Source organism: Trichechus manatus, unplaced genomic scaffold (assembly GCF_000243295.1).
Source record: "Trichechus manatus latirostris isolate Lorelei unplaced genomic scaffold, TriManLat1.0 scaffold00066, whole genome shotgun sequence".
In the NCBI taxonomy this organism is placed as follows: Eukaryota; Metazoa; Chordata; class Mammalia; order Sirenia; family Trichechidae; genus Trichechus; species Trichechus manatus.
This window is the reverse complement of record NW_004444002.1, coordinates 13,086,043-13,104,171: the sequence shown is the minus strand read 5'-3', so window position 1 is coordinate 13,104,171 and position 18,129 is coordinate 13,086,043. Positions and strand designations below refer to the sequence as shown.

Genomic DNA, 18,129 nt, shown 5'->3' with positions numbered 1-18,129 from the left:
CTCCAGTTTCATCCATGTTATGCGATGGTTCACTGATTCATTATTGTTCTTTCTCGTTGCATAGTACTCCATTGTGTGTATGTACCATAGTTTGTTTATCGATTCATCTGTTGATGGGCATCTAGGTTGCTTCCATCGTTTTGCTATCGTGAACAATGCTGCCATGAACATAGGTGTGCATATGTCTATTCCAGAACTTTTTTCTTGATCTTTGAATTCATTGTGATCAGGGGCAGTGAGGGGTATATATATATACACACACATGCGTATATATATATATATATATACACACATGCGTATATATATATACACACACACACACACATACATGTATATATGTACACACCCACATACACGTGTATATACACACACACACACGTATATATATACACACACACATACACGTATACACACACATTTCTCCTTGCCCCTGTAGCACTTCGAATGGTTTTAGGGACATAATCCTGACTCCATAAGTCATTATTGTTTTATTAAACCACTTGTCATCTCATCCAAGTGTATAGTCAAATATTGCTCCATGTAGAACTGTTGCATCCTAAATTGCCCTTAAACAGAAAAATTGATTCATTTGGTCAGCAAACTTGGAAAACTGTAAATTCCCACAAGAAAGCATCCAACCATGTAGCTGAGTGTTCACTGTGTGAGGAGACCACGGGAGCAATCGAGAAGGACCAGACCCCTGTGCTGCCCTCAAATTTCCTACAGTCTGTTACTGAAAAGAAGCCATTTAGATATCCATCAAGGAAGCTGAGTACACATGCTCTGGAACCCAACTGCTGGGCTTGAAATCTTGACTCTACCTTTTAATGGAGGGCCTTGTGGGAGTCTTATAATCTCTTTGGATCTCAGCTTCATCATCAGTAAAATGAGATGATAATACACACCTGGTATGATTATTTTGAAGCTTAAATGAGTTAATACATGTGAAGTACTTAGAACAGTGCCTGGCACATAGTACGTACTCTATTAATGTGAGTTGTCAATAGAGAGATAACTCTGACATGGAGCAGAATGTTTTTCTCTTGAATCTTACATCAAGACCTTCATGACCATGAAACCACACAAGCTGGATAGGTATTTCCTCTCTGAGACCATTAAGCCATTCTTTGTATTATTGGTTCGAAGAGGCAAGAGAGGAGCTCATAGTTTTCCTTTTCCTGTTCTTTCCTCATGTCACTTAGAGAAGTAACTATTTAATCTCTAAGATAGGTCTGGAAAATGTGACTTTTGTAAAAATCAGCCCCTACACCCTACTCCAGCAGGAAGGATTCTGGAAGCCACCACTGACATCTAAACAAAAGGAAACCATCTCAAACGTTAGCCAATAGCCATGTTCCAAAGTAGCAATGATATTGATCATTTTAAGTGGCATGGTATGCCATAGAGGATAAATACATAACTGAGGATTCAAGGAAGGCCTTGGAGTATAGTTACCCCTTTGGTCAGTCGCTGTGTGGCGTGATCTACCACTTGGTCTTGGGTCTTCTGGAGTAAATCTACTTCAGTAAATAAGCTGTTTGAGAACTCAAGAGAAGTAATTGATTTTTGAGAGCTACAAGGGAATAGATTCTGAATGAACTTGAGTTTCTATTCAAAATAAACAAAGCTCCAGAACAAAGTATAACTTAGTCCATTGTTATATTTGGTTATGGGTGAAAGGCTTGCCCCTGGCATGGCGGAGAGAACATTGAGAGCTTATGCAGGAGCGCCTACCAGTGCCTGGTATATCGCGATGTGACCACAAGAGCCACCACTGGATCAAGGAGATGTTGGACTTTGGCCAGAAACTCCAGGAGAGAATTTGAATCGAAGCACTACATTATTGTTTTGCTTTTTCTTCCCTGTGGTAGTGGCATGCCTTTGGCTCTTTTACTGACCTACATTGGTTCTTATTAATTCTTATTAGGAAGATTCCAAAGGAGAAGTAGCTATTTTGTTTACCCACTGGGATAGTCCGGAGTTAGTACTTGACACTCTGGGTCTGCCATCTTGAGCTTGATCAGATTGCCGAGGGTGGGGACCCAAGGCCTGAGGAGTGATTTACATTATTGACACTTCCTCTAGGTAGATGAGGTATGACAGGGGACTCCGAGTCTGTTTATTTAGATCCCGTGGCTGTTTAAAAACCTTTCTCTTTTAATGGCCTACATGAATCACAGCCTCCTCTAACTTGAGACCAGAAGAAGTAGATGATGCCCAGCTTCCACTACTGACCACTCTGACTAGGACCACAATTGAAAGTCCCAGTTAGAATGGGTAAAAAATGTAGGTCAAAATTCTAATTAAAGAAAGCAAAAACAAAAAGACTTCCTGATCTGAAAGAGACTGGAGGAACTCCGAGACTATTGCCCTAAGTCACCCTTCTAACTTGAAACTGAAGCCACTCCTGGAGTCTATCTTTCAGCCAAATAATACCCCTACCCCCACCCCCCCAAAAAAACATTGCGTCGAGTCAATTCCGACTCATAGCGACCCTATAGGACAGAGTAGAACTGCCCCACAGGGTTTCCAAGGAATGCCTGGTGGATTCGAACTGCCATACTTTTGGTTAGCAGCCAAACAATAGACGAGGCTATAAAATAAACAATAACACCCATGAAGAATGTGCTCCTTTGAACAATCAACTATAAGAGACCAAAATGGCAACATTTGCCCAAAACCAAAGATGAGAAAGCAGGGAGGACCAGGGAAAGGAGACTAATGGAAACCTAGGGAGGAAATGGGGAGAGCGCTGATGCATTGTAGTGATTGCAAGCAATGTCACAGAACAGTTTCTGTAAGAATCGTTGATTGGAAAATTAATTTGCTATGTAAACTTTCACCTAAAACACAATAAAATTTTTTTAAAAAGCACCCTCCTGTTTATGCCAGGGCCTCATCCCATGCAAGGAATTTGCTTCTCAGGTTCTGAATTCCCTTCCTGTGAAATATTTTGCATGGTGGTCTCATTTGTGCTTATGAGGCAAAAGACAGATTTTTATCTCCAACTTTGGTATTTCATCTGTCCTGTCACGTCCCAGTTTTCTTATAACTTCCCTCATCTCTCTTTTAAGTTCTGGTCTTATTTAGTGTTTCCATAGCATGTTAGAGCCGAGTTCCTTGTGATCATTTTTAATAGTTAGACAGCAAATCATGTGCAGGGAATGAGCCAGTACTTAGCCAAGGAATGAAATGGAAAAACCCTGCCAAACCAAGCTTCATAATCTTCCTTTAATAAAACTCTACTGTGTCATTTAGTGTTGTCTCTGTTTTTAAAACTTGAGCCTCCATCAGCCTATTTTAGGAGTGGGTACTACAAGGTCTACTGCACAAATGATTTGACTTGCAGTTGAACTAAGACTACAGTAGACTCCTTCTTAGACTTAGAAAAGGAAAGGGAAAGGACTTCTTTGGGAAAAAAAATGTTTCTTGAATATAGCTACCTTGAGTTTAAAGTGTTTGCTTATTTCTTAAACGGCTCTAACACGTTGGAATTTCTTTGTGTTTTGTAGAACAGGTTTCATATCCTAATATAAAAATTCTTACTTGTCTCGATGCCCATTCACAAATACATCCTGGAGTAATCCCCGGCACATAGTAGGTTCTCAGTAGCTATTTGTTGATCTTAGCTTTCTACATTTCTTCTTGCTAGGACACTGTCTGCTCTTAAGCATAATATTCAACAAATGTTAACTGCTGCCCTATGGTTGTTTTTTTTTTAAGTCATTTATATAACTCTTTACCACTCTAAAATCCAACCAGTTAGCAGTCTCACCAGTGTGGAACCCAACTAAAAATAAGAGAGCACCCAGTGTCTAAGATTAGAGTTTCCTATCTTCTGCTTAAGAAGATAGGGAAACGTGATACATCTGGGAAAACTTTTCGTCACAAATGTTTGATAAGGTGTGGTACTGGAATCAGATGTAGCCAGATGACTGTCAGCAATTCGCTTAATCTCTTGGGCTTCAGTTTTCTTATCTCTTAAGATGTGAGCACTGTAGTCATGCTCTCTAAGGCCCTTTCCAACTCTAAGACTTCTATAATCCTACGGGCCACTTCCCCTCTGCAGACCTGTTTGCTCATCTGTAAAATAAGGGGGTGGACAAGTATCAAAGTCCTAACAATGTGTGAGTTTAAAGGAATGAACTTTGAGCTATCCGGAAAGGCCATTCCTCCAGGGTGTTGGTTAGCCACGATTTTACTGTACATTAATACAGAGTCGAAAGGACTAATTTTGTGCCTGGGAAAACATTTGGGACTGGTTAAAACTGTGAAAGAATCCTAATTCTTTGTAGGGAATGTTGATTTCAGTATATACAATTACCATCTTGTTGGAGATTCCACCCCCTCCACCCCCCCTCGCTTTAAGCTAGAGTTCTGTTTGGGATACGAGGGTGTGTGTGTACATCAGATAGAAGCCTGACAGTGTTAAATTGTGCTCTTGACAGTACTAATCCCCTGTTCCTGTTCCTCAGGGCACTGTTGATAAGTGGTATCCAAAGTAACCCTCCAGAGCAGGTGAGGTGCATTGCCGGGCTGCCCCGCATCCCAGCATCTGTTCCCTGCGGCCGTGTCTGTTTCCAAAAGTCCTTGTTTGCAGAATTGGTTGGTACTGATAGAGAACAATGTGCTCACCCTTTGATATTGACCCCAAAAGAGGAAGGTGGGGCAAAGAGAATGATAAGACAGAAGAATTTTTAGTTAGCTGCCAGAGTATCCTACCTGGCCATGAACCTTTCTAAGCACCGATGGAAGTGAGTGAGGATGGAATCAGCTCCAATACGCCCAAGACAGTTTCTATTTAGATAACTGTTTTTGTTGTTGTTAGGTGCTACAAAGTTGATTCCAACTCAGCACCCCCATGTGACAGAGTAGAACTGCCCCCATAGGGTTTTTTAGGCTGTAATCTTTATGGGAGCAGATCGCCACATCTTTCTCCCGGGGGCATTTGGCTTTGAACTACCAAGCTTTTGGTTAGCAGCTGAGTGCTTAACCATTGTTTCACCAGGGCTTTTACTTAGAGAGCTAGAAAGATGAAGCTCAGTCCTATTTCTCTGCCAGCCCAATCTGACTTCAGTATTGCTTTCATCCTTGTCGCTTCCTATCCTCATGATCTCTTCGTAGCTCCCTGGGTCCTGCTAGATGGTGCTTCCACTCCTGGCTGGTATTCAAGCCCCTCAAAAATCAGGCCACACATGCACACCTATCTATCCAGCCTTCTTTCCCAGAATTCGTCAACCCCATTCTAAGATGTCATGATATGCCCGGTACAGTTTTCTAGCTTTTCTTTATTTCATTCTCCTACCTTGGATGCTCTCCCCTCATTTGACCACTTGAATGCAACTCCTTCGTCAAAATTTAGTGGAAGCCCCACCTCTTCGATCACACGTTCCCTGAGCATGTCAGACTTCACTGCCCCCAAGCCTTGGAAGGCCTTCCTATACCCCCACGTCTAAGGTTATTCCTATTTTACCCTGTAGAATACATTACCTTCAGCGATGCTGTTGGCACAGAACAGAGTGCACATTAGATGCCTCTCTAAGCCTTGAGTGTGTTTGGAGGGGCAGGGCAGTTAGGGTCCAAAGGGCTGTACATGGGTTTGAGAAGATGTGCTTGTGTTCCAGTCTGGCAAAGACAAACACAGTGATGGGCAAGGCCATTGCAGGCTGTGCCTGGTGGGCACATTCAGGCAGCCTCCATGACTGCATCTTGTGTTTCACAGCGGGCTTATACTGCAAAGTTATTTGTAAAAGGACTTTGAAATACTGAATAATGTACAATGAGTGTGAAGGGGAGGAGAGAGAAGGGAAGGGTGGGAGCTCCCGGGGATGGGGAAGATATGTGCAACTTGGTTGTTTAAGATAATGCATTGTTCTTCCCCACCTCCCTTCTCCTCTGCTCAACATGCATCATCCCTTTATCTAATTCACCTCCTCTAGACCGAGGTTCGATTCCCAGCTGGTGCTCGTCAAGTGCAGCCACCCGCCCCTGTGTATCAGTGGAGGCTTGTGTGTTGCTATGATGCTAAACAGGTTTCACCAGAGCTTCCAGACTAAGACCAGGATGAAAGGCCTGGTGATCTACTGAAAATGCTGTGAATCACAACAGTTCTGTCTGCAGCCTGTCATGGAGATGGTTGGTGCAGAACTGGACAGTGTTCTGTTTCATTGTGCATGGGGCTGCCTTGAATTGGAGGCTGACTGCTGACAGCTAACAGCAGCAACAGAGGCAGACCTGGCCTGGTAATTGTGGTCAGTTGCAACTCATTCTTTTGTTAATTTCATGGCCAAGCCTTGAATGTCGCCTTGATAGACTTTGCAACTTCTGTGTCCAACTCACCCCCACCACTTCTCTCTTTCTTCTCACACATCAGGTAAACCCCACAGTCCAGTGTACCCACGCCCTGCTGAAAATGATCTACTGCTCCCACTGCCGGGGGCTGGTGACTGTGAAACCGTGTTACAACTACTGCTCGAACATCATGAGAGGCTGCTTGGCCCACCAAGGGGATCTCGATTTTGAGTGGAACAATTTCATAGGTGAGCAAGCGATGGATGTGTCGCTGGAGATGACTCCGTTTCAGGCCGCATGGAGTGTTATAATTACTAGCTATAAAAATCCCATTCATGATTTAGTGTTTGCTGGTGTCTTAACTATGCTCAAAGTTCATATCATTCTGCATGCAAACGTTCCCTTAAATTAATGGTGGCATTTCTGTAGACATTAGACACAGCGACGACCAAGTTTTAATAACGAGGAAGTGCCTTTTTGATATTTTCCCCCTAAATGTCAACTTTAGTTATGCATCATAGGCCTGTAACCATGTAGGTGCTGGAGTACAGCCATCCCAGAGCTGTGGAAGTGGCTTTTAAAGTGTTTTAGCTGTCACACTGCAGCTGATTCTTCTGCAAACTGGCCGGATATCCACTTGGTATTTGGGTCAGGTAAAAATCTGATGGTTGAAATTAGGGGTTCTGTTTATACAGAGGATTTAGCCATCCCAGAGTGCTCTGGTCCAAATGGAAGGACGTTTGCCATGATAATTTTAGAGGTAAGCGTTCCCGCATGTGCCTTCCACCTAGAAAACCATGACTGGAACCCAGACTCAATGTAAATGCAGTTACCAGTCTATTACAGGGTTAATTATGATTTGTAAACAAGGTCCTTAATTTCAATGTCCAGTTATCAACTGACTTGATGCCTACTAAGTGCTTATCTTCATCCTGAAACCTCAGTGCCCAGCGTTGAAGTCCTGAGGCCATGTGCCAGTGGGCCGGCACATACATACTAACAGTTCACAAAACCCAACTCACTTTTCTCCCCATCCCCCAGCCTCATTTGCATAATTGCAGAATTTGAGTGTCTTTCTAAGCACCTATTTTTCACTTGTTTGTCCACATCATGGGAACATGCGTGCAATTTGCTGGCTTGTTTATTTTTTTGTGGGGGCAGGTATGGGTTGGGGAACGCTTTTTAGTCTGCATAGGAGCTAATTACCATATTAACTCTGTTTGAAAGTACATCAATAAATTGGCTCCAACAGATTCTTGAGAACACTGACGCAGGGTGGGGTGGGGGGAGGATGTGAATATTAAGCATTTCGGCACAATTGTAGCCTAAATAGCTCAGAGCTTAGAAGACCTGAAAAAAAAACCTTCCACACACAAAAAAGCAGAATCCCATGAAAGAGCAGGCATAATACCAGCAAAGACACACACACACCAGTGGTACATCATGCCCAAGGTGAATGGGGGGTAAGGGTGGAATATTTATAAAACCAGAATTTCATAAATATTTGCAATAGAATCAAATTCAGCAGAGAGTACAAGAAGATAGGGGAGTGATCTGGTTTTGCTAACTTTTGTACAGACACACCAGGAATAATGTGCAGAGGGGCTTGTCCCTCAAACTCACTATTCCGTTATGCTAATATGTTCAGCAGAAACAATGACTAAAGTCCTCATATCCTTGAATTAAAATACAAATTCATCTATATACTTTCCCAAGAGTTTGCAGGTCCATACCAAATCAAAACCACCCTCTGGCTTGCTTAGTTAATGTTCTCAAGCAGCTACTCTAAAACAAGGCAGACTTAGTTGTTATTGTTATGATATTTTTAAAATTACCTTTGTTATCTTTGAAGAAACAAAATTAAATCCAAGTGCAAATTGGTAGAATTTAGGAATCAATTTTCCCCAGTTATTTGAAATGATACTTTTTGGAGGGATAAAGTATATAACTATATCCAAACCTTGTTTTTAACATCATGGGGCTAATAGTCTCTATTTTCTAATAAGCTAATATAAAAGACCAGGAGTAGTAGACATTGTTAGTCTCCAGTGCATTTTTGTGAATTTTTTTTACAAGGGTTTAATTAATCTGCTCTGAGGTTGTAGAATTCCACCCCAATTTACATGTCACTGCTATAAATTCTTTTTTCCCCTTGTGTTTTTCTTTTTCTTTCTTTCTTTCTTTTTTATTTGCTAGGAATTTTTCTTTCCCCTTTAAATGACGGCAGTTAATGAATGGTCAAGGGCTTTCTCCCCCTTCTTTAAATCAGATCTTGGGGTTAAGTCAGGAAACTGCCTTTTCTTGCAGTCAGGTCATCAGGCTGAAGATGTACATTTCTGATTCTTGACGGGACAATGCAAAAGGCGTCACTCTCTTGAGTGAGAAGGGGAGGCTTTGTTGCTGGGGGGTGACTCACTGCACTAAAATGATGCAGTTGGACTAGACCCTTTAAGAGACTAAGGATGGGCTTTCCCAACCTGCCTCCTTGCTGCAGTTCCGTCCCTTTCATCTCTTTCACGGCATCTGTGGACTGCCATGAAGTGTCACCCTTCAGGAAATGTTGAAGTTTGTCAACCTTTATCAAGATGGATTCAAATAGTTGATACACCTTGTACTAGATTTTATAACAGATTGTTTTATGAAAACCAATTTAAGTTCGAAAAGTATGCGAAATGTCCTCGCCACCACCACCACAAAAAAAAAGTCTGTTTCTGAAACATCAAAAGGGAATAACTTGCTTAGGTGCAACTTGTTCTCCATCACATACTGTAGCTGTGTCAACATTAGTCTGACTCAGAGCCAACCTTATTAATGTCAAATGTTGCTGCCAGCGAGAATTGAGTACCGGGATTGCTGGCGGGGACACTAGCCAATTCCCGGCAGGAGGCAGGAGCCAGTCGGATAGTCCTGGAAAAAAAGACCTGTGGCCTAGATCCACTGAAGGAAACAAAAACACCAACCAACCATCTTTGGATTTCTCTTGGGGCTTCTTATCAGGGCTGGCTGCTGCCACGGAAGAGCCCGATTTATAGCTAATCATGACTTTCCCCAGGGGTTAGAGGCAGCTTTGGCTCTCGGGCTGCAGGCAGAAGGCATCTTCACTCGCATTCCTCAGCCATGCAACATGCAACGCCATGGCACCGGCCCCAACAAAGGCCCGGCTTCACTCTCCATTCCCAGGCCCTTGTGTATGGCCGGCCAGCTCAGAGTTTACAAAGCCGCCAAACAGCCAGAAGAATTGGGGTTTATGTTTCCTTTCAGTCTTTCACACATTAGTGATCCAGCCTCTCCTCGCCACTAGGGGAATAAGTAGTTATGAAACGCGCTGTTTTTTCTTTTTTAAACCTCTGCATTTTGGATGGGTATTATCTATCTATTCATAATATTTTTATTTGGAGCAAATGACTTCTCCTCAGCTCTGAAGGAATGTGCTTTCTGTACGTGGCTGCGCCGAAGCTTTGACAATGATGAACACATTTAAGTGGTGCTCCACTTGTTTACAAAAGTCTCCTTTTGCTAGCACATCAAAAGCATTTTTTTTTCTCTCCAGTACAATGGTATATTCATGCTGGCAGCCTTTACTTAGAGGGTTGAAGCGTCACTTTATTGGCATTTACTACAATGCAACCTGAAACTTCATTTGTTATTACTTTAAAAAAAAATTGCATTTCACGGAAATCTATTTGTGGTTTGTGACATTGGAATTGTAGTTTAGAGAAATGACCCTGTGCTTTAAGATTTTGCATTGCATTTGTTCTAGGTTGAAGGTGAAAGGTTGATGACCAGATTTGGTTTCATTGATATGCTGATGCTTCAGCTACTTCCCACTAGAAAGATTAGGTAGAAGTTCAGCTGTGGACTGCAATCTGTGCCTGCGGTGTTCTTTGAGAAGCACACACAACACAATGTTCTGGAAGCTAGCCCTTCTTTCTAGTAGCTGTCTTGGATTACCTGAAAGCGATGGATAATGTGGGACTGACTATGCCTTCTCTTGCTCCGTATTAAGCATTGATGTGTAGAGAGGAAACATCAAGTTTAAATGTGTGCTCCTTGTCATTAATGAAGCATCCACTTCTTCATTTGGAATTGCATGTCCAAGTAATTTAAATTTTGCACAGTAGGTATCAAGCAAAAATACAAAACCTCATAATCCCAACAACCATATATGGGAAGAAAACAAGTAGAGCATATTTTGATTGAGGTATGTAATGCTTACTGGAAAATGGTAGAACCCCTCCAAAATCAAAAAGTGACTTGCAGTGTATTGGTGAAGACATACACCTTGAGTGCGTCACAGCGTACTTTTTGCGTACTGTGTCTTTTGTGTCGTGTTTTCACGCTAATGAAAATAAGTGGGTTAAGGTGTGTGTTTTACCTTCAAATAAATTGAGGCCCTTGTATGTGAAATGGGAAGTTTATCTTAATACAAAAATTATGTTTTTCAAACTTTCATTATTTGAAAAGTCATTAGAGTTCCTCAGAACGCTTTCATTTGTGTTTTCCAAGTTGGGCACGCAAGAATCCGAAAGGGTTTTATTAGAAAAATGAAAGAAAAGAACTGGTATGCCAGGATTTGAACTGATTTATGTTGCTGACACTTATAAATGGAATCTGAAACGAAAAGATCCTAGGAAGTCTCTGGGAGAACTGGCATATTATTCAGCCTCCAGCCGTCGGTTTGTCAGCTGGGAGCTAGCTCAGAGCCTTCTAGTAACAGCCACTGACACATGCAGGGATGAGTAATCAGTATAGTGGAAGATTTCTGATTGGGTTTCCTTGCCGTAGAACAAAGCATTCATCTGGCCTTTTCACACTTTAGAGAGGGATACATGGTGACTAAATACAGTTTGTTATAATGGAAATAGATATGAAAACGTGAATTTGTTATGATGCCTGCCTTTCCCTACCTCTATCCCCCGACAGGAAACAAAGCCAGTAAAATAATCAGAATGATTACCCAAGTCCAGTCTAATAATTTCTTTTTTATGCCACATTATTCTTCCCCAAACCTCATATTAGATGCTATGCTGATGGTGGCAGAGAGGCTAGAGGGTCCTTTCAACATTGAATCAGTCATGGATCCTATCGATGTGAAGATTTCGGATGCGATCATGAACATGCAGGAAAATAGCGTGCAAGTGTCTCAGAAGGTAATGAAGGCAGGAGACTGTACACGAGAGCTGGAGGCCCCTTCCAGCTTGTACTGTGATCCCATAATATGACCATGCTTACTCCAACGCAGGTTTTCCAGGGATGTGGACCCCCCAAGCCCCTCCCAGCAGGCCGTATTTCCCGGTCCATCTCGGAGAGTGCTTTCAGTGCTCGCTTCCGACCATATCATCCCGAGGAACGCCCAACCACCGCGGCTGGCACGAGTTTGGACAGACTGGTGAGCACTGCGGCGGGAATAGCTGGGTTTAATGAAAGAGAACTGAAGACATTTGCACGAAATGAATTCTTAGTTGGCGGGCTTACAAGTTTGGGTATTTCAGGTGAAACTTTTCAAGCCAATGATATGTGTACATCAGTAGCTCTGCTTCTTTCATTTTCCAACTCTGGAAGTTCATACACAGTCAAGGAAAGGTGATGCAATAAGTCTTATCTCAAAACTTCCCTTTCATTTCAACAAGTTTTTACTGAGCATCTACTGTGTGCCCATCGCTGAGTGTAGGAGGCTCAGATGAATAAGACAGGTCCTTGCTCTCAAAAGGTCTCGCGCCCAAGAAAGGGTGAAGCGGATGTCCTCACCAAATAATGTAATGTAGTAAACACTAGGATGAGAGAAGAGTAAGAAGACACATATACATTGCTTTAGACACTGTACCAGACTGCATAAATGTAAGGGCATATTAGTACAGTAGTAAGAAGGACCACAAGGAGCCTGGGTGGCACAAGCAGTTTGTGCTCGGCTGCTAACCGAAAGGCTGACGGTTTGAACCCACCTGATGGCTCCATGGGAGAAAGATCTGGCAGTCTGCTTCCGTAAAGATTACAGGCAAGAAGAACCCTATGGGGTAGTTCTACTCTGTAAAACAGGAGGTCACCATGAGTCGGGGGCCAACTTGGCAGCAAACAGCAAAAGGGACCACGGAAGAGGAAGCCTGAGGAGGCAGTGGTGGGTAGGGAGAGAGCAATGATAGGCAAGTTTCACAGAGTGGTTGTGTGTCATCGAGTTGATTCCAACTCACAGCGACCCTGTAAGACAGAATAGTCAACTGCTCCATAGGGTTTTCTAGGCTATAATCTTTACAGGCACAGATCGCCAGGTCTTTCTCCTGCAGAGCTGCTGGATGGCTTTGAACCACCAATCTTTCAGTTACTAGCCAAGTACTCTTAACCATTGCACCACCAGGACTCCTATAGAGAGAGAGACTTGACCCTGACTGTAAAAGCCTTGTTAGAAGAGACTGTGTCTGATCGTTGTATCTACGGGACACAGAACCTGGTTGTCCTTCAGATGGTAGTTATAATGAGGAGGTAGAGTGGACAGTGGGTCTAGGCAACTCCTTCAGGGCTTGCATGTTTAGTATTGAGTCATTTACGTGATTTTATACTTCTAAGTAGAAAATTGATCTGCATGTTATCTTCTGACTAAAGTTGAAAATGACTTGCATATTACTTTGGAGATATGCTAGAAGTGAGTAAAAGGCCCATCTGTAGGTGGTTTTGTGTTGTTTTACAGAGGTCTCTTTTTTATTCACTAGGTTACTGATGTCAAGGAGAAACTGAAACAGGCTAAAAAGTTCTGGTCCTCTCTTCCGAGCAATGTTTGCAATGACGAGAGGATGGCTGCGGGCAACGGCAATGAGGACGACTGCTGGAATGGAAATGGCAAAAGCAGGTCAGCCTCCCGTGAACAGATTTGCAATAATCACTCTCTTCCCAGATGCCCAGGTCACCTTCAGAGGGGGTTCTCTCAGTTGTCAATTGCGGCATCATGAATCAGTTCCCAGTGGGTAGTAACAACGTGGAGAAGCCCTGGTGGCACAAGGGTTAAATGCTCGGCTATTCAACAAAACGTTGGTGGTTCAGACCCACCCAGTGGCTCCACAGGAAAAAGACCTGGCAATCTGTAAAGATTACAGCCTAGAAAACCCTGTGGGACAGTCCTACTCTGTCACATGGGGTCGCTCTGAGGTGAAAATCTACCTAAAGGCACCTAACAACAAGTCACAACATGGAAGGCCTCTGGACATTCTTGGGAATGGCTTCTACCATAGAAATGTTGTGAAGGCACCCAGCTGGGTCCAAAATCTGTGACAATGTTGTATTTTGGGATTAGGGCTGCAACTAGAGATCAAGCTATTCCAATAGTGTCATTCTGTTTTAAATATTTAATACCTGTGGTCCTTGGTCCAGTGGCCTGGCCTCATAAAGCAACAGTTCTCAAATGGTCCTGTCCTTTTATTTGAAAGGGCCCTATACCTCTCCCTGCACAGTAACTTAAGCAAGTACCTGCTCTGGCAAAATTTTCCTCTGACCCACCAATCTCTGCAAAAGAGTAGCTTACCAAAAGGAAATTGGAGAAATCAGACAGATACATAGGCAAAAGAAAAATAATGAGGAGTTTACTAGAAGTTGTATAACTTCCCATTAATTGTGCTCAGTGGAAAATCCTAGCATCTAGGCAGGACTCTGCTGATCCTCTCTAACATTTTGCTTTACTGATCATCCCTCTGGGGTTATTTCTCATGGCAGGTACCTGTTTGCAGTCACAGGCAATGGATTAGCCAACCAGGGTAATAATCCCGAGGTCCAGGTGGATACCAGCAAGCCGGACATGGTGATCCTTCGTCAAATCATGGCTCTTCGAGTTATGACCAGTAAAATGAAGAATGCTTACAATGGGAATGACGTGGACTTCATTGACATCAGTAAGCATTTGTGGTTTGAAAGTACAAATTGTTCTGGTATACCTTGTGATGGGCACAACTGGAATGAACTCTCCTATTTTTTAAAAACTAGGTGATGAAAGTAGCGGAGAAGGAAGCGGAAGTGGATGTGAGTATCAGCAGTGCCCGTCGGAATTTGAGTACAATGCAACTGATCACTCGGGCAAGACGGCCAATGAGAAAAAAGCAGCCGACAGCGCTGGTGCCCGTCTGGGGACACAGCCCTACCTCCTCCCTGTCCTCTGCATCTTGTTTCTGGTCATGCAGAGAGAGTGGAGATAATTCTCAACGTTGGAGGAAGAGTGTTCATCGTCAAAGCGTGAAAAGGCACCGGTTATCACTTTTCTACCATCCTAGTGACTTTTCTTTTTAAAGGAATGGACAATGTTGTACAGTTTTTACTATGTGGCCACTGGTTTAAAAAAATGCTGACTTGGTTTTTTCATTCAGTTCTGGGCAAGGAAGAGGGACTTGTGCATTAAATTGGTCCCTGCTCCTCCAGAATCATGGGAAACGTGGCTAACAGTGTAGGTACAGAACTGTAGTTAGTTGTGTATTTGTGATTTTTATCACTCTACTGTTCGTTTGTTGTTGGTTTTTTTTTTTTTGTTTGTTTGTTTGTTTTCATTTTGTTTGTGGGTTTTTTTTTTTTTTCCAATTATGAGCTCACCTTGTTTCTTACAAGAAAACCAGGGTCCTTTCTTGGCATGTAACATGTACGTATTTCTGAAATATTAAATAGCTGTACAGAAGCAGGTTTTATTTATCACATTATCTTATTAAAAGAAAAAGCCCAACAAGCAGTCAAATTTCTATTTATCCCTGTTATTTTAGTTATTTGGGGAGAAGTTGGGGTGTTTTTTTTTTTTTTTTTTTTTTTTTTATATTAGGACAGAATGTGAAGGCACAGGTAAGTGGCTTCTGAGCCACTCGCCAGATTGGATTCAAGCAGTAGTACAGGAGGAAGGTTATGCTTCATTTATAGCCGGTTACCGGAAGAGGCTGCAGACTACTCATTTGGTTGAGTTGAATCATATAAGCTACAACCACATATAGGTCTATTTCTTGAACCTGCTTATACTTAAAGTGTAACCCAGTTAGGAAGATTCTTGATAACATTTTTTTCCCTTGGAAGATCTAAGGCATTTAGGATGTCCCAGTTATTCACATGTTCACACTTAGTTTGGGGGTGGGTTTTTTTTTTTTTTTTAAAAACAGGCAAGTTAGCAAGCCACTGTGTGCTGGTCTTCATGTCCACACTGACCCTCTTTGCATTGATATCCCAACAGCATAAGTGACCAACAATCTAATTTGGTCCTCTTTATTACTGTGGTCCAGATTTCAAATCCAGCCGTGTATAGGCTGGAGTTGTCTGGGGGTTAGCCAGAATTAGGGTACCGCCTGGGCTGAGGGAATTGCTGTCAGTACTCATGAGCAAAGGTTTTGTCTGTGCATGGGTATTTGCATTTGTTTTTGGATCCCGGTTATTGTTGTTGTTAAGAGATTCTAAAGTGTCTTATTTGAGTCTGTTCATTGTCCCACCCCCTCTGATCCGAAAGGCGAAGGGCTTGCAGTGGTTTGCAGCTGTGCTACCCTGTCAGCCAAGGAGCCCACGTGGGAGAGAACTGGGTGTCCAGGTTTTTGCACATCTCTTTTTTTTTTTTTAGGGGGAAGGGCGGGATGGGGTAGGTAGAGCTGAGAAGACTGCATCTTAGCCGTGACCCTTAGCCACTTGGGTGAACTGGCAAAGGCCGTATCTGTTGTCCCAGGGCAAAGACTAACAACTGCCTTGGCCCCTTAGGAACGCTTTCTTTGCGTCCTTACCAAATGACAGCTCATAAATAACTATGAGAATGTAACAAATCACATTAATAGGAGTTACCAAAAGTCCTTAGAAAGACTGAATTTCTGTAAGTCTCTTCCTGCTTTAGACAGCCATTACGATCCCATCCAATTCTACAGAAGCTAAAACCCACAAAGAGGTGGTTTTTTGTTATTGTTCAATTTTCAGTTGTAAGAGTAATCCTCTATTTTTATATTGAAACATAATTACTTGATAGCTCAGGGTCTACATTTCATTCAACTTTTTACACCAAATTCTGCAGAATGGTCAAAATGGAATATTGGGGGCTGTTGTAAACAGAGGCTTAATTTTATTAGAAGTAGCCAGTTATTTATTAAAGCATGATGTTAATAAAATAGGCATATTCTGGCTGGTGTGTATGAGTGGTCTTTTTTTTTTTTTTTTAAACAAATCACAGAAAACATAAAATTGCAGAGGCGCTCCATTTATTATATATGAGGAAAAATGGATTGTAAATAGCTAAGCTGCCTTGTGAGAACTTGGAAAATGTGCTGATACTTAGTAACTACCTCAGTTGTGAGGAATTTCCTTTTTAGCTTAGACTGCTATTACTTTTACTTGGTAGAAATGAATCTGGTCTCTAAAATGTGGCTCAAAGAGTTATCCCCATAGACCTTGTTAGATTGTTTTTAATTTAAAACCTTGAACTCTGCCCAGCGGTTTTCTTTCAGTCAAGTTCTCTAAACCAATAACATTTTCCGAATTAAATATTCTTGAAGGTTCTTCTGGACTCTTACTGATTTACTTTCTTTCTTTGCATTTTTTTCCCGTTACCCTTTTATTATTTAAATTGTCTCTTGCTTTTGAACTTGAACTATGAAATAAACAAATCATAGATTTTTCCATTCAGGTCTGACTGGATAACTCTTGGCTTCTAACCAGCTGGCAGACCCCTCCCCCCAACAAAAAAAGAGAAAGAAATAACAAAGCCAAGTTGAATGTTTTGAAACCTTAAGAGTTCAGAGTATGAGGTAGAATAAAAGCCTTGTTAGAAGATCTGACTTTTCAAAGTCTCAGCGTATGAAGGGTTTATGTTTTACAAAGTCATTTATAAATTATTTTTTCTTTCAAATACTACATCTACTCTGTATCTCAAGAAAAACATTTTAGGACCCTTAGAATTATATTTCATTTCAAAATAGTAATTAGCATCTATTAGTCTGATAAAAGAAAAAACACAGTGCAGAGAATTGACTTGGCATTTTTAAACTTTAGTTACTGAGTGTTAGTAACCTAACAGTTTACATGAAGTGAAAATTGTCATTTGTGATTACAGAACCAAAATAGAAGTAAGTAGATAGTGCTACACAAAATTCTGCTTTCCCATTTGTGTTGGCAGAGGGTTAACTCACAGAATGTGTCTATTTGGACAGCTAACAAATAGTAAGGTATTAGAAATATCTACTAGAGGAGGGGTGTGGATGTGTGTTTGTGTGTGTTCCTGCGAGAGACAGAGAGAGATCGATCTCACTGTCAATCAAATGTCAAACTACCAGATACAACTTTCCAATTTTATTAAAATAAAAATCCTATCAGAACATTCTTCCAGTTTACAACTTAATGGAAAAAATATAACTACACGTTCCATGTTGTATTTTATAAATTCAGTTCCTACTTTTAAACTCCTAGTTCTTTCGTGTAAGAATCTGTTTTATGTATATTAAAAATACCTGAAAGATGACATAGGGCCACGTAGGAATTCAAGTCCATCGGTGAAGCAAATGCCATATAATATTCATTTGTTTAATTTTTTAAATTAGGTAATCTACTGGCAGAGTTTAAAAACCAAAACATTTATAAAGGTATACAATGAGTTTTCCCCCCATTTCTGTACCCATCTGCCCAGTTATCCCAACACCCCAAGTAAATTGTTAATAGTTACTTAGGAATGTCTTCTTCTAAAGTTTCTTTATGCATATACAAGCACATGTGAATACAGATTTTTCTTTTTTTAAAAAACAAAATGTAGCATATTATGCCCCCTAATATCTCATTTTTCTAGGATAATTTAAAAAATACTGAGCAGGGGACCCTAAAGATACAGATGTATACTTACAAAGTTTAGGATTCCTATTCTAAAAT

General features: G+C 41.5%; 1 protein-coding gene across 1 annotated transcript in view; it reads left to right on the top strand.

Moving 5' to 3' along the window:
- The window catches only part of GPC4 (glypican 4), a 122,053-nt gene extending 107,118 nt beyond the window's left edge, over positions 1-14,935 (top strand). Inside the window, exons 4-9 of the mRNA XM_004379635.2 lie at positions 6,374-6,539; positions 11,311-11,441; positions 11,534-11,680; positions 12,996-13,132; positions 13,990-14,165; positions 14,257-14,935. Coding sequence (XP_004379692.1) covers positions 6,374-6,539; positions 11,311-11,441; positions 11,534-11,680; positions 12,996-13,132; positions 13,990-14,165; positions 14,257-14,465 — 966 coding nt within the window. The 3' untranslated portion in view covers positions 14,466-14,935. The remainder of the gene's footprint in view (positions 1-6,373; positions 6,540-11,310; positions 11,442-11,533; positions 11,681-12,995; positions 13,133-13,989; positions 14,166-14,256) is intronic.
- The last annotated feature ends 3,194 nt before the right edge of the window (positions 14,936-18,129 follow it).